The sequence below is a fragment of the Rhagoletis pomonella genome, unplaced genomic scaffold (assembly GCF_013731165.1).
Source record: "Rhagoletis pomonella isolate Grant_MI unplaced genomic scaffold, Rhpom_1.0 Rhpom_scaffold_00006, whole genome shotgun sequence".
NCBI lineage: Eukaryota > Metazoa > Arthropoda > Insecta > Diptera > Tephritidae > Rhagoletis > Rhagoletis pomonella.
The window spans coordinates 64,254,247-64,272,041 of NW_023458560.1; the positions used below are offsets into that span (position 1 = coordinate 64,254,247).

At 33.1% G+C, this 17,795-nt stretch overlaps 1 protein-coding gene across 1 annotated transcript; it reads left to right on the top strand.

The window, feature by feature from the left end:
- The first annotated feature begins 9,413 nt into the window (after nucleotides 1–9,413).
- LOC118742033 lies at nucleotides 9,414–16,531 on the top strand. The gene is made up of 2 exons (XM_036474000.1): nucleotides 9,414–9,537; nucleotides 14,775–16,531. Exons 1-2 carry the CDS (start codon nucleotides 9,414–9,416, stop codon nucleotides 16,529–16,531), a joined length of 1,881 nt encoding a protein of 626 aa, XP_036329893.1.
- Nucleotides 16,532–17,795: the final 1,264 nt, after the last annotated feature.

The window sequence follows — 17,795 nt, forward strand, 5'->3', positions numbered from 1 at the left end:
TGTCACAAAAATAAAACAATCGATTAATTAATCATACGATTAATCACAAGTCAAAGTAAAAATTAGTTGCAATTAATTGCAATTTGTGAGAAATAATCGATTAATCGGATTTTTAAAGGCAATTTTTTACAGTGAGTATTCACAGAAACACTTTTCCATACAAAATTTCTAATTCTCTTGTTAATTAGCCTTAAAGAAAATAAAACGATTATTTTTTAGCGGCGATAATTAAATCAAAACATTTGATAAACGTTTTGATGTTAGGCGTTTGCGTTGCCCGTTGGCTGTAATACCAGATTTCGAAAAAAGGCGCTTAGCCGGCACCGAGGTGCCAACTACTTAAATTACAGTATTTTTTCGAGATTCCGTAAAGCTTTGGGTAAATAGTTTTCATTTCCTCCCCAACTTTTCATCTTGTGGGTGACCCAAATCAACATCTTTTCGCCTTCGTTTGTGTACAAGTGATCTATGAGGTGCCCAAAGATCGAACTCATTTCCCACTGATTCTAGTTATTACTCGCTACCCGTTTCCATAAGATCATCTGCGCATATTGACCATCCTGAAGTATCACTTTCCGATTAAAAACCAAAAAAAGCTATCGATAACTTTTTGAAACGTTTATTTGTTGAAAGTTTTATTTATTATTTATCCGGTAACATACATAAAAAAATTATATTCCGATGAATTGATATCTAACCTACATCCGGTTGGGGTCCCTGCACGATCCCACATGGTATACTATATTAAAAAATGGATTGAGTTATTTTAGTTATTTGTTATCTTTGACAGAGAGTGAATGCTGTACCTAAATTGAAAACATGTCACTTTTTATGGATGAAAATGCAAAACACTAAAACCTAATGGGCTGCCATGTAAAATTATTTTCAAAAGGCTTGCCTAAAGAGTCCTGTAGGCGGAGGAGGAATTGAGGCAAGTCATTGAATTCTTTGGTCTTTGTTCTCTCAAGTTGGAAAGCCCAAAACGCAAATTTCTTAAAAATTTTAAGGACTTTCTGGGGAAGACGGTAGATCAATTCTCGAATTTTTTAATCGATTCAAGGAACGAATCGGAGTTTAAAAATTGGCAAAAATCGAATTGGAAGGGCTCCATTAATCGATCTGCGATTTAATTGATTTAAAAATCTCTACATAACAAGGGTCAAAATTATGTCAACTAAGAAAATCATCTACATTGTACGGATGAATTTTAATTTTCGAGGGTCGATTTTGGTTGAATAGCAAAAATCTACTAGAATATCGGACATGAAGGTATGCTGATGATTTTTTCAACTTCATATCAGGGTTTCAATTACAAAATGATTTGCCACAGCATTCCATTCGCCTTGCTTATCACACAAAGTTAATGCGAAAAAGGATTATTTGTCAATAATTTCAAAACTATTCATGTCGCATTTACTGGTAAATAATTATGATATAGTTCATTCATGTTAAAAATAATTTTGATTATTTTTCTTTTGTTTGTTTAATTTTACAATTTTTCTTTTATAAGCATACAGCTTATTATTTAGCAAAAAGCATAGAAGTCCAAATTTCAAACCTTGTAGAAAAATTTGAAACATTCAACAACATTTTACAAACAATCTTATATTATGAATTTTTAGAAAAAAAATCTAAGTTCTAAATTCCAGACGTTTTAAGTGTTTTCGCGTTGATTTTGGATAATTTTTTTTTGCGGATGGTGTTATTATTTTTTTCCATAAAAAAAATTTTCGCACATACTTTGTATGGAATAGAATGCGTGACACCGTCAGCAAAAAAAAAAATATCAAAAATCAACGCGATTTCTGAGTCACATAAAACTTGTACTTTCTTAAGCTGGAAGTTAATGAGCTGTAAAACTGCATTCTTTGATTTTTTCTAAAGGCTCTTAACAATATGTTTGTTCTTTCAAATTTTTCTACAAAGTTTTAAATTTGAAATTATATGGTTTTTGTTAGATAACGAGCCGCATTTTTTATAAAAAAAAATAATAAACATTTTTTTCGCTGTTATTAATTCAGAATTTCCACTAGGCATTAAATGGCAAAAATTGTAATGACAAAGTTGGGCATTAGAAAATATTCGTGTCATTGGGCCTCATGCATAAAAAGTGAGCTTAAGCTCCGACTCAATTTTCAGTACAAATTTTTGAGCTTGAGCTCACCCCTTCAGTGCAAAAACTGAGTCTGAGCTTAAGCTTACTTTTTATGCATAAGGGCCATTATGTTAAAAAAATAGTCATTTAATTCATTTCCACACGGCACTTTTTAAATGCCTTAAATTTTTTGTCATTTCAATGCCTAGTGGAAATTCGGCATTACTAGCATTAATTTTCACGTGACTATAAATATTACATTACTACAACTAAGTTATTTATGTTTGTAAAAAGTATGCGCTACCTGCGCATTGCTCCATTTTCCGGAACCTTTTAAGGACTAACCAAAATTTAATTTATTATTCAAGTTAGAGACAAGCTAAAAAGTTTAGCTGCCCATCAAGGAAGGCATCCAACAGAAATTTTAGCTTACCATTAATTTTTTTAGGAAAAACGTCTCTGCATGAAAAGTCCGTATCAGAAGTAAACAACTTAATACTTTTTTTCTTTACCAAATTCGGAGGGCTACTGAGCAAGATAAACAAACTCTAATTTTCGACAAAAAAATTGTTTATATCTTTGTTAAGCCCAGTGAGTCGAATGCATCACTGATTATTCGCTGCATAATTAGATTACTGCGAATCACCAGGGAAGGGATAGGGTGAAAAAACAGTAGGAAAAAAGTTAAGTGAGAAAAAACACTTTCAAAGCTGGTGTTTGTTTACATTAGGGTGATTCAGAAAAAAAAGTATTTTTTTCTCGCAACAATGCAGTAAAGTTTCAACAAAAGCGATAGTACTGTAAAGGTCTCGGAGTATTTTTGTAGAGAATTAAACGCTCTACGAAAAAGGGTGGAAGTAATTTTTCGATAAGTCAACACAGTCAAATGCTATCCGAGGTCGAAGTCGAATTCACCTAGAGTTCTCTATAAAAATACTCTAAGACCTTTGCAGTACAACGTATCGTTCATTAAATATAAAAATCAGAAGTAAAAAACAAATTTTGCCTGTGTTTTTCTTATGGGAAATCGAAAAGTGTGATGCGGACATTCTTGATTTTAATATTAAGGGTTCATATTTTCTGAAACTTATTTCGGCGTCTAAATGAATCTTTTGAGCATGGTTCCGAGGAAAAAAAAAAAATAAAATTCTGAATCACCCTAACGTACACATGCACATATGTATTTACAAGTACATATCGTTAATTTACTGCAATAGTGTTATAACTACAGCTCGAATGCTTTTTTTTTTTAAATAAGCCTAAAAATATGTACCATAATAACTATAGGCAAAGTGTGTATCAATTTATATATAGTCAGCGTCAAACATATAAACACCCTGACTTACTTTTTTTATAAAAATACAGTTCATTCAACAGCTAAAGCTACAATAATCAATTTTATTGATTTCATACAGGAAAAGTATAAATAAAGTGAAAATTTAAAGTCACTAAAAATTATCGTTGATTTTTGAGATTTTTTTTTTCTCGCGGGTGTTGCGAAATTTTTTCAATATAAAAATAGATTTTGTTCGTGTGTTATATGGAAGCAACTCTCTCGATAAAAAAGATTCGCACAAAATTAACGGTAATTTTTAGCGACTTGAAACTTGCACTTTAAAAAATTTCATACCCAAAATTTTTACAAGAAATCGGGTTGAAAAATTTATACTAAAAATTCTTGCGTACTCAAATTTTTTTGACGAAATCGAATTACAATTTTTTAAATTTCGAAGAAATTTTTTTTTTGTATTTCTTGCATTTTCCCGAGTTCTGCATGAAATTAAAAAACTTAATTTTTGTGGTTTTGCTGTTGAATTATATTAATAATTAATTAAAATAAAAGAAAAATTTTTAATGGAAAATATAAATAAATAAAAGCGTCAAAACGTCGGGGTTTTCATCTTTTTTACGCTGACTGTATTTCGTTTATAGTTATGATGGCACATATTTTTAGACCTATTTTTTGCATACAAATCCGACCTCTAGTCATAACTATAAAAAAAAAAACTCGAGAAAAACGGCTTTTAAAAATTGTTTTTAATTTACATACACTCTCATGGAAAAAAATGAATATACGCTTTGTTAGTGAGATACTGGTAATCGCTGCAGGTAGTGGTAATTTCTGCATACTCAACTCAAAATTTATATTTCTTGGATTATGACACTTTTGAAGTAAATAAGCGATATGTACATGCATATGTAAGTATATGGCATGCCTACAAAAAGTAGAGGGATATTAAAGGTGCAGTAAAGTGGTGAATATGTTTACGTTGCTTTTATGCCTTTTGTAATGCTGAAAAGGTAACAGTGCCAAACAAATCGCGGAAATTTCGAAGTGGAAAAATTAGTACATATTTTGTTATTGTTGTAGACCTCAACATTGTAGTATATCAGAATAAGTCACTAACAACAACAAAGCCACACGCCTGTGTTATGTATTTTTGCAGCATAAACAAATTCCTTACTTTGTTATTTTCACACGCTAAACACACAAGCGGCACAAGCTATATCTGGTGCATGCGCTAGCTCTATGTATGTAAATATGTACGACTGCGCTGCTAGCATCTTCATGCTTGGTACATGTAGATATGTCTGTGGATGCATTGCTTGTAGCTCCACATTAGAAATGGTTGTGTGTGTGTGTTGGTGACTTCACTGAGCTATGCTTTGAGCTAGGCACATATGAATGCATGCTCATATGTGCAAGCGAGAGATTCAGTCAGTAAGAATTTTAAGTAAATATGTATTGTAGTAAATAAGTAGTACATAAGATGTTAGAGTATAAATAAGATGATTCCAATAAAGAACAACACAGATTTTGTTATGCGACATGCTAAGTCGCAGCTAAAAACAAAACGCGTTTTATTTAATAATAAAAACATTCGTTATGGCGATCCTGCCAGTCTGCTTATTTTCAGCAGACTAGCTGGATCCTGCCAGTCTGCTTTATTTTCAGCAGATCCTGGATAATTTAAAAAAAAAAAAAAACACCAACGCAACAAATAACAATATAATGCGGTGGACAACACGAAGGAATACATTATTACCAGAGGAAAATTAATTCAAACCAAAGGAACGGATGCAATTGGTTCATTCAATTATAAGCTGCTATCAATAAGTAAGGACGTTTTGCAATCTTCTGCCGCTGAATACATTATTACCAGAGGAAAATTAATTCAAACCAAAGGAACGAAGTTATGTAATGGTAAAAAAAAAAATATATAGAATAAGTTTTAATATTTAGAACTCTTCGGCGTTTACCGCCAGCCAAGTAGCAGATTCCTGCTTAGGGTAATTTATAAGTAATTTTTTTTTTATCAAATTAAAAAAAAAAAAAAATTTTTTTAAAAGGAAGATTTTAAGTCTCATAATAGATTTTTTTGGCTTTCCTTAAATTTTTGGCTTTCCTTAAATTATATAATTTTTTTTTCTTCCTCTTCACTCCCTCCTTGTTCTCATGCAAGAAATCTCCCAGGAGGAGTTTGACTCCATTTTTGATAGATGGGAGAGGTTCACATTAGAGGCAGAGAAGAAAAATCAAGATCCTCCAAGAGTAACAGAGGAGGTTCCTCAAACCTCCGAAGTTGTACAAATAGGGCCGCAACCGATAACTATCGAGGAATATCGGCGGCGAAACAAATTACAAAGACGGGTGGAAGAACCAAAGATTCCACCCATTTTCAAAACTAAAAAGCAAACTCGAGGAGGAAAGCGATACAGGAAGAAGAAAGAAATAGCTTTGACATATAGGGCACTAAATTTTGCCACAACAAATAATGATAGACTTAAATTAATGGAAAAAATTTACGAATTAAGAAAACTATAATTTTCTGAATGAGATTTTTTTTTAAATAAAGAAACTCTGTAAAGATATTGGCATGACCCGAGAGCCTACAATGCATGATGTACTCACCCCAACCACTTAGACAGAAGAAATAACAAGAGCAATGCGAAAGGCAGGCTTTGAACCTGGCTGTTAAAAAAAAAAAAAACAAAATAGATAAATTTTGGAAAGAAAAATTTTTACTGATTTGTTTTAAAAATGGGAGGTAAAGAATCGAAGGTCAGTGATCCAAATGCTAACGTGGTAAACACGGTTCAGATAATAGACCACACTGAAGCTTTGGATACAATAAAAGTTTACCTTATAGTTATCGTCATTATCAACGCAGTGAGTTTATTCTTGAAATTTTACACAACCCACAATAAAATTCTTAAAAAGAGATACCAGAGCCGCGCTGACGGTCTGGATAAGGTTTAAATAAACATTTTTTTTTATTATTGATTCATTCTCTCAATGGAGAAGTGGGAAGAAATTTCGAAGGAACTCACTGAAAATAAAATAAACGCGGAAAAATCTTATAAGTGCATATGTAAGAACATAAAAATTAAAACTGAAACAGTAAAGAAACATTTAAATGTTCTACTGTCATCGCTAAACAATATAGGTAAACTCATAAGTAGAGTTAATAATACCCTAACAAAAGCTCACCAATTGGAGTCCTACCAGGTATTTTCAAGCGTTAGAGACAAACTAGTATCCTCGTTATCCAGGTATAACGTTGAATTTGAAATACCAACCTCTTACAAACAACATATCGAGATCGATTTCGACATTTGGTTGTTCGAAGGTACGTCGGATACCGAGGAAGAACAAAAAGAGATTGTTGTGCAAGAAGAAATATCTACACAAACAAATTTTGTCGAAATTGCAGAACAAGATACACAAACCGAAACAAGTATGACGCAAACAACAGTAGCATTCATCAAGACTGCGTCTTCGATTTTGCCCGAGTTCGATGGCAAACCCGAAAACCTACCAAGTTTTCTAGATGCACTTGATATCCTCGAACAAATTAAAGAAAATCATGAGGCTATTGCAGTGTCTATGATAAAAACAAAGCTAAAAGGCACAGCCAGAAATTTCATAAGCAATGAGACGACAATACAAGAAATTAAACAAAAATTAAAAAACGCAATAAAGGGTGAGTGAGTAGAAGTTTTAACAGCAAAACTCCTGAACATCCAACAGCGCAGTAAGACTGCTAATCAGTACACAGCAGAAATTGAAAAATTAACGAAATCACTAGAGGGAGCATACATATCTGATGGCTTAACAACAGACCTCGCAACTAAGTATGCTACACAAACAGCTGTGAAAGCCATGTGTAAGAATTGCTCCAATGATAAGGTGAAAACAATTATGCAAGCTGGAACGTTCACCTCAATGAACGAGGCTGTATCGAAATTCACAAATAGTTGCACAGAAATTACAGGTAACCCTAATTCATTATTGCACATACGCCAACAAAATTATTTTCGCGGTAATTTCCGCAGAGGTTATCAATCTGGCAATTATAGAGGTAACCAAAGGCGTACATACCCATCACGCTTTAATAACTTTAATAACAATAATAGTTATAACAATAATAATCGATCAAATAACCAAAGGTCAGGACGAAATTTTGGAGCACGAGGCTATAATCGTACCAGGACTATAAGAAATGTTAACCAACAGGAAAACCAGCAAACTCCATCTCAATAAATAAAAAACTATGTGTTTTCAATTTACACCTTAACAGCTACATATCTTCCAAAACAACTCTAAATAATTCAATTTCAACCCTCCTGATCGATACAGGAGCGGATATATCAATTATAAAAAAGGGTCAAATTGACAGTAATGTCACTATTAATTATTCACAAAAAACCGATTTAAAGGGCATTGGTCAAGGTTTAACTAGTACTATTGGAACAGTCAAGGCAGATTTAAAAGATGATTACTTACTTATTAATCATAAATTTCATATAGTCGAAGATGATTTCCCAATTCCTTGCGATGGAATCTTGGGACTTGATTTTATTAAAAAATATAATTGCATTTTAGATTATAGCAAAAATGGAGACAGCCTGATACTGCGTCCATATGATTACCCGGAAAACATAATAATACAAATGACAAATAGACCAAATGTTAATTGCATAACAATCCCAGCAAGATCGGAAGTAATCCGACAAGTCAATATTGAAAATGGCAATTCTGAATTATTGATACCTCATCAAAAATTGTCTGAAGGTGTTTTTATTGCAAATACCTTAGTAAATTCAAATCAAACCTTTATTAGAGTCATAAATACAACAGACAAAAATGCAACCATTCAAAATTTCAAAATTAACACAGAAAACTTAGATGATTACACAATAATAAATAATAAAACTGAACCAGCAAATAATGCTAAAGAAAAATTAGAAAGATTAAATAAAAATTTTCCAAAATTCGTTTCCCAACAGCTTAATGCACTTTGTGCAGAATATATAGATATATTTTCACTAGAATCAGAACCCATTACCACTAATAATTTTTACAAGCAAAAACTACGTATGAAAGATGATAATCCAGTTTATGTAAAAAATTACCGAATCCCACAAGCTCATAAAAGCGAAATTTGTAAACACGTAGATAAATTAATTAAAGATGACATAATAGAGCCGTCTATGTCAGAATATAATAGCCCAATTCTGCTGGTACCCAAAAAATCTCTACCGGGAAAAAATGATAAAAGATGGAGACTAGTAGTTGATTATCGACAAGTAAATAAAAAGTTAACCGCAGATAAATTCCCATTGCCACGAATTGATGATATACTAGATCAATTGGGTAGAGCTAAATATTTTTCATGCTTGGACTTGATGTCCGGCTTTCATCAAATTGAGTTACATAAAGACTCTAGGGACATAACATCGTTTACGGCAGACAATGGCACATATCGTTTCAAAAGATTGCCATACGGCTTAAAAGTAGCCCCAAACTCGTTTCAAAGAATGATGACTCTTGCTTTTGCAGGTCTTAAACCATCCCAAGCATTTCTCTATATGGATGATTTGGTAGTATTAGGGTGCTTCGAAAAACACATGTTAAAAAATTTGAGAGATGTATTTTCAACTTGCAGAAAATACAATTTAAAGTTACATCCGGATAAATGTTTATTTTTTAACCAAGAAGTGACTTACCTTGGACATAACTGCACAAATAAAGGAATTTTGCCTGATCCTAGTAAATTTGAAATTGTACTAAATTATCCAACCCCAAAAACAGCAGATGAAGTTAAAAGATTTGTAGCATTTTGTAACTATTACCGAAAATTTGTTCCAAATTTTGCAGAACATTCTAGAATTTTAACAAGGTTATGTAAAAAGAATGTTTCCTTCGATTGGACAGAAGAATGTCAAAAAGCTTTTGTCTACTTGAAGGAGGCATTAATTAACCCAAATATTTTGCAATATCCAGATTTCGATAAAGAATTTTGTATAACAACAGATGCTAGTGGATTTGCCTGCGGCGCAGTTCTTAGTCAAGAATATGAAGGCAAACAATTACCAATTGCCTATGCGTCAAGAGCATTCACAAAAGGTGAAAGCAATAAAGCTACAATTGAAAAAGAGTTAGCAGCAATCCACTGGGCTATAACTTATTTTAGACCATACGTTTATGGCAGAAAATTTTTGATTAAAACAGACCACCGCCCCTTAACATACTTATTTTCGATGAAAAACCCTTCATCAAAATTAACTAGAGTTCGATTGGAATTGGAGGAATATAACTTTGAGGTGGAGTATATAGCTGGAAAAGAAAACTACGTGGCGGATGCGCTTTCACGCATCAATATAAATGATTTAAGAGAAATGTCAATTAAAGCATGTCAAATACTAAAAGATGCGATGAGATCGGAAACTAAGCAAAAACCAAATAATAAAAATATTAATAAAGAAAAAAGTCACATTGAGAACCCAATAATATATGAGGCGCTAAATAAATGTGAAGTTAAAAAGCTAGCCCAGCTCGTTTTCGACCCCCCGAAACTGCAGTTCAAAAAGGGAAAGAAAATTTGTAGCAAAATAGATATTAATGATTTAATTGTTGAGGCGAAGATTGATTCAGGTCAATCCTTTGCCAGGCTTTCAAAAGAAGCCGGCAATTCAAGTATTAATAATTCAATTGTTGAGGCGAATATTGATTTAGGTCAATTCTTTGCCAGACTAATGAAAGAAGCCGACAGTTTGAAAATAAATAAAATACAGTTGTCCTTAGGAGACAAATTGTTCAAGAATAATTATACTCGAGTAAGCACATTTAAAGAAATTGGTACCAAAGTTCTCAAAAACTTAACAATTGCATTAACTCCGGAGGTTATGAATGTGACTGATAAAGATACAATTAAAAATTTATTGAAAAAGTATCATGATGATCCTGTTACTGGTGGCCACCCAGGAATCAATCGAACAACTAATAAAATAAAACAAAAATATTATTGGAAAAACATGAAAAATGATATAAAAATCACATTAAAAAATGCATGGAATGCAGCAAAAATAAAGTAAATAAAAATTTAAAAGAACCAATGGTGATAACGGAAACTCCCACAAAAGCCTTCGATACGGTGCAAATTGATACAATTGGACCGTTGCCCGTATCGGTATGTGGAAATGAGTATGCGGTTACCATAGTGTGTGATCTGACAAAGTATCTGATAGCAATTCCAATTGCGAGCAAACACGCGAAAACGGTGGCAAAAGCCATTTTTGAAAACTTTATTTTGGTATATGGTTGTATGAAGACCATCATAACTGATATGGGGACTGAATACAAAAACAACGTATTTGAGGAATTGTGTAAACTTTTAAAAATTGAACACAAGACTTCTACCCCATATCACCATAGCAAATTTAAATTCTACGATTCTAAGCAAAAATGGCGAACAAACTATACACCAAAAATTACATTTGATCCTCCATATTTTTAATAGAAAAGCAGTACATAGTAACTTTTTTGGTCGAAATTTATTTTTCATTGTACCAAAAAATTTTTTACATAATTTTCTATTTTCTCGGTTTTGTGAAGTATTAAATATGAAGAACACATAAAATTTTTTAAATGAAAAATTAATTTCGTTCAGAAAAAATTATAATACACTGATTTAAAAATTGGGAGGGTCAAACGTCATTTTTGGTATATAGTTTGTCCATAATTTTTTCTTAGAATCGAACGTAGAATTCGAATAGGTCATAAAATTTTTTCGAAATCAAATTGCTCCGCCCTAATATACAAATTTGTCCATAATGCTAGTGTAACAAAGTGCAAGTTTGAAAATGTTTGAATTTAACCTTTAATAACTTTTGGTGGAGTATATTTTTAGAGAAATTATAAGAGCCTTCAATTTCCTCCAAAAATATATTGGTCATTCCGACACGTTGACCAGAAACGATTAATTAAATTTCAAAATTGAAAACATTTTTTTCCCGTGTAATTTATATGGAAAATGGAAATTCGCCATTAATGGTATTAAAGACTGCGCTTTTGACGGGCGTCTTTTCGACTATGCCGTAAATATTTCACAGGGGGTTTTGAAAAAGAAAAAAGCTAGTAAATTTTTTTTTAATCAGTCTAAGTTGTAATTATTTAATATTATTTTTTAATTATGATTTATAGCTTAATATTTATAATTTTTTAATCAAATGTTTTTGCAAGCTTTTAGTCTAAGCCTCAATGACGTGCTACTACTTGTAAAGTAAAGCGAAATGATTTCACCAAATAATTTCCCATTACATTATATTATACATTCATATCAAGGTACATTGAACAGGTAGTATCAGTAGAGCAGCTGATTTGATTTATTTTCAAATTATTTGGTCTCGAAAATGTCAAATATTTTTAATTTTTTCTCACAAAAATTCTGAATTGTTAAAATCCATTTGCATGTGAAACCTTTTTCCATACAAAACAAGCGATTGAATAGCAGCTTTTGGAACGTTCGCCCAACTCGGCAGCACGACCGCTGATTACTGGGCCTTGCAAAGGATGGATCAATGCTTCGAGAAGCAAACAAATTTACTTGCATCAATTTTTATTTTTTCCAATTTAAATTTTTTATTTTTTATAATTTTTTGTATTTCACATGGCACGCTTTGATTTAGAAGAAAAAATTCAGAACAGTTTTTGACACTTTCGATACCAGAAGCAACAACAAAATACACGCAAATGTTGTTTTTGCTCTACTGATACTACCTGTTTAATGTGCCTTGATTCATATGTTACATACATATTAGGGTGGTCCTTAAATGTAAAAAGCATATTTTTACATCAGATTTCCTAAAACGCTTCCTCTACGTCGATGCTACGTCCCGATTGGAGACGGTTAGGGCGTGTCGCACAGGGGTCAAATTTCAGATTTCTCTATGGAGACTCAAAAAATTAAAATACATTTTTTTGTTTAACTATTACCCAAAATCAATACTACTATAGTCGAAGAAATCACATATAAATTTTGGCCCCGATTGGAGTCGGTTAAGGCGTGTCGCACAGGGGTCAAAGTTCAGATTAACCTATGAAGAGGTCTTAACCGTCTCCAATCGGGATCAAAATTTATATGTGATATTTGCTACTATAGTAGTATCGATTTTGGGTATTGAAAGGGAAAAAATTGATTTAAATTTTTTTTAAACACAATAGAGAAATCTGAATTTTGCCCCCCTGTCCGACACAACTTAATCGACTAAAATCGGGACCAAAATTTATATGTGATATCTGTGACCGTTGTAGTACCGATTGAGGGGGTGAGACTGAAAAAATCCTTCATTTGATTTTTAAGGACCACACTAATGTGCATACTTTAGCGTTTTTTCAGGGAAAATAATTTGTGGTTAAAGCATGGACCTGGACTTTCATAACTTTTATAATAAAAGTTGTTAGAAAAAAATTGTTTTTGAACTTTGGTTTCGTTTTTTGTCCTGGAATAACAGTTAGACTTTTCCAAATATTTTTTAAGGCCGAAATAAAAGTCCTTTCCTAATAAAAAATTAACCACTTATCCAAGTTAAACAAAATTGAAAGAGAACTGATATAGCTTTAAAAATGAGGAAAGTTATTTCAGTCTTCTTTCATTTGATACCAAATTCGTTTAATTTGGATAAGTGGTTTGTTTATTATTAGGAAATGACCTTAGTATTTTGGCCTTGAAAAAATATTTGGCCAAGTTTTACTGTTATTACTAGACTTAAAAAATAAAAGTCCACATTTTTCAGTTATTATTGGACTTTTTCCCAAAAAGCTCGAAAAATAAAATGAATCCATGATTCTTGTCTAGGAGGGCCTGGATCAAATGCAGATTGATATCTTTCTTCTACGACAGTATTTTGCCCCGACTTTTATGCCATCGAAAAAAAATTACTTTTGTTTTCGGTGCCTGGTATAAAGAGCATTTAAAGAGATTTTAAAAACTTCATGAGAAAACGGGTCAAAAAAACTTAGTTTTTAACGATTAAAATGATAGGCCATGGAAATAGTAATTGTAATTTAAATTTTGTGTCCTAAAATAGTTATTTTATTTGTAAAAATAGTTTTAAAATTATATTTATAATTTTTATTTGCTTAAATATTTCCATTAATTTACAATAATATACTTAAATATGTCAATTGTTTATGTATTTGTCCCCATCCATGTTTTACATAAAAAACGCACATTTGAAAATTGTGAAAAATTAGCCAGAATAAAGTCATCCTTATTCAGAAATGTCCAAGGAACTTTAAACTAATTAGTATTTTCTATAATATCTGCTGGGAAAACCATTGAATTCGTTTAATTCAACGAATTCGACTGTCGAAACCATAACGAGCTGATAGCTTTCTGGAAAATTTCAAATCCAACAGTAATTTCCAGTTTGGTGTTATTTTTTATACCGAATTTCCACTAGGCATTACAACGGGAAAAAAATGTATGCCATATAAAAAAAGTCTTGTGGAAACAAAAAAAAACAAGATTATTTTTGACCAATTTCAGATGAGGTATTTAAGTAAGATTGTTGATGAACTTCAAAAGTTCACTTTCAGATCATAATCAGCAGTTCAGCACAAAACGTAAACAAACAAACAAATGCAAGAACAATTTCAAGGAACAAGCAACAGTGTTGCCACCTGTTTGACATATTTAAATATAGTTGATCTGAAACCCAACGAAATTGAAATGGTATTAGAGAAACAATCGAAAATTTAAATTAAGTGCCATTTAAATTTTAATCTGAAATTGGCCCTTAATTTTTGAAAAATTTACAGTCGTTTGAGAGCTGTCAATTGTCAAACTATTAATTTGACATACAATTTGTAATCAGCGTATCCAAAAACTTGACCAGTGGCATTTCAAAAAAGATTTTCTCAGTTTTAGAGAAACTATTAGCCTAATTGGCAGCTGTCAACTGTCAAACTTATAATTTGACATACAATTTGTGACTAGCATATCTAAAAGCCCAATCGATAGCATTTTCCAAACGACTTTTATTTTTAGAAAAATTTACAGTTGATTTGGCAGGTGCCAACTATAAATAAATAAATAATACTAATACCCTATAGTTTTATCAACAGTGCTTCTAATTTGTTAAAGGCAATAAGCAAGACAAAGTATTTGAATTTTACATTTTCAGCCGTGGGGCGAAACATACACACAAAATCAGCTGATCTAGTAGCATCACCTTAGCAATAACTGAGCGACCAATCTCTACAAATTGCTTTGGAAACTTTGAAATCGAAAAATAATATTCAATTTATATTTTTGTTTTCAAAAATGTTTACTCACACTATGTAGATTTTTTTTAAAATCGCTTACAATTGCTTTTCTCGTCTCTATTTTAGACGTCTTTCGCGTGCTAACGAATTCCAAATTCATCACTATCGATCCAAAATATGAATATGGCAACAATGCTACGCTGTCGCCCTCTCATCAAAAGATACGCCTCCCCGCTGGCGGGCTGTGGAAAACTAATGAAAATAAATCCAATGTTTCCAGAGAGCAAGAAAGATGTCTGCAATCCGGACAGGAAAATGTGAAGCTAGACAAAACGGCGAAGAGAGTTCAGTACACAGACAGCCAAGGACCGGTAAAATGCAATAATGAACGAATTTACCGCCTTTTAGAGCACAATTGTTATGAAAAAAAATCCACAAAAATGCCAACAAAATGCCGCATTGTATGTCCACGAGAGCATGCGACTATTGAAAAGAAATCCGAGCGAAGAAGGGAGAGGGAAGTAAAGAAGGAAAGGAAGAGAGAACCAAGAGGGCCATCAAAAGATCGTGAACAGTTGCGTAGAGAGTTAGGAAATGAGCCGGAAGAGAGGGAAGTGCCAGCGCCCCTGCTAGTTCCACCAGCAGCCAAGAAGCCGCCAGGTTGCGTAGACAAATCGGTTGACAAGACTGATGAACTGCAAGACGGCGGCGCTGGTCTTGACGCTTATCCCTCTAAGTATTTGGTTTTGTCATGTTCCGCTGCTAAGAAAACGTCAGGAGAACCATGTGTGGAGAAACGACCATGTTCACCATCTATGTTTCCATTTCCAAGGATACGACAACGAGAAACGAGCGTCGAACCGCTACCGCCGGCGGCGCCAGCCGTAATAGAACAACCTTGTCACCCAGTTGAAGAGAAACGTTTGCCTTGTCACGAAAGGGAGGAGTACACACCACGCGAGCCGTTTACACAACCCAGACCGCCAGACATAACCAAAGAAATTATTGCATATCAGTGTAATCGCATACACAATTTGGAGTTACAAGTGAACGAACTACGCCGCGAGCTACGCAGAATGCGCACTGAAATTATACCGCCCGACGATATGTTGCGCTGCACCGAGCTCACCGCTAAACTTCGTGAACTCACGTCACTGCTTGCCGATTTGAAGAATCGTCATGCGGAGGCGATATCAGAAGTTATTAGGGGGCAAAAGCAAGCAAGCCAAGTTGAGAAATGCGAAACAGCTACAGAGCCAACTGTGGTTACGCGCGCACCACAACCACCACGTCCACAAAAGAAGGCGGAGACAGTGCAAACTTGCTTCACTGTCGATCACACCGATAAGCTCTCACAAACCAATGCCACTTTCGGCTGGCGCCCCTTCATCGATGAGGCCACACAAAGTTCGCCACCATCAACCGTCCCTGTGACACCGAAGAATACATCAGGCGTGCCGGCAAGCAGCCACACCAGCTCGGCGTCAAGTTCTATTCTACCCTGTGGGCAGGACACTGCTGAGATACCGCTAAAGGAGTCACCCAGCTTTTGCCCCTACTGTCAGTGCAGCGAGTATCCATGTTGCACTTATGTCGAGCGGAATCTTTATGGTGAAATTATGAGACTGCTTGAAGACCACGTGCCACGCGATATATTGTTGTCGGTGCTGTTGCAACCGAACAATCTCTATCATATAAATATCACAGTGACTAGCAGCGGTGAGCCATTGGGTTCTATCTACGCCACGGAGCGCGCCATCAATGGGGCTGTCGAGGCGGATGTCTTTGAAAGATTTTTGACATTCTTCATAGTGGATGCGCGTATGTCGGTGCAGCAGAAGGAAAAAATTCTGGCGCATACTTTTGAATTCTTCAAAAACTAGTGGCGCACTACATATGTATATACGTCGAATATCCAGATGTTATCAAAAATATTTTGTGTATTGGACTTACAGTCAAAGGAATGTTTGTGATTGTTAAAATCGTGTAATATACGTCTGTTTTTTTACTTTTTTAGCGCATGTGGAACGTTTTTCTGGTTTTGTCTTGAAAAAGCACGAAAATCACGTCAACTGTAAACTACTCTATTGTGTCTAATAATTTCTTAGTTTATTTCGAAAAAGTAGTGAGTAGTAAGATTTGCACATGGGCAATTCCAGCGAAGACCACATCCCATCTCAAAAAATTTATTGCGTTCAAATAAGGGATGTGCGATTAATCAATTAATTAAACAAGCTTTTTAATCGAAACCTGTTTAATTAATTGATTGTTATTAATTTCTCGATTAATTACATTTTAATTAATCAGAATCTAATTAATTTTATTAATCAGAAAACTGATCATAACCTGATTAATCAAAAACCCGAATAATTGCTGCTATATTTTTTTTTATAGAAAAAAATGTATACTCAAATATTTGTATGTATATTTTTTCATTCATTTTATGAGTAGACAGTTATTATTCAGAAGCGGATCAATCAGTATCTGATTAATCACGTTTTTAGATAAATCAGAATTATGATAAATTAAAAAAAAAATTAATCGATTAATCGCACATCCCTAGTTAAAATCTGTGACAACAGTAAAGCATTTAGAATAGTATGAATCATGATACAAAAAAGAAGGTAGTTTCAATAAACAACTTTTGACGGATAATAAAATTTTTTGAAGTTTCATAAATTGTGAGTATTATCAACGGCCTTGCCACTTTGATAATATTAAAACAATAAATCGGAGTATTTTCTTTCCCATATTTATACCAATGTAATAACATTTCAAATCAAAAACCATTATTAGTGCTTGGTACTTTTTTTTACTTACGTGGTTTTTTTATTAAAAATATTTAAAATGTAAACTGTTAAAGGAGAGTTCATTGTAACTGTTCTTTTCATTTTGTAATAAAAACCACGCGTGCATTATTCTGTGATTTTTTTTGTTTTCTTATTTTGAATGCAATCTTGCGATTTAAAAGTCGAATTCTAAATAATGCTCTTCCCAAATAAAACCTTTTTATATTTTGGTTCAAATTTACTTTTACATTTCTCAATACGTAATACGTGGTATGGTTAAGAGCATATCCAAGTCAAAAACGAAATCACACTAAGAAAAAAAAATTTAAAATCGATTTTTTTAAAATCGATAAAAAAA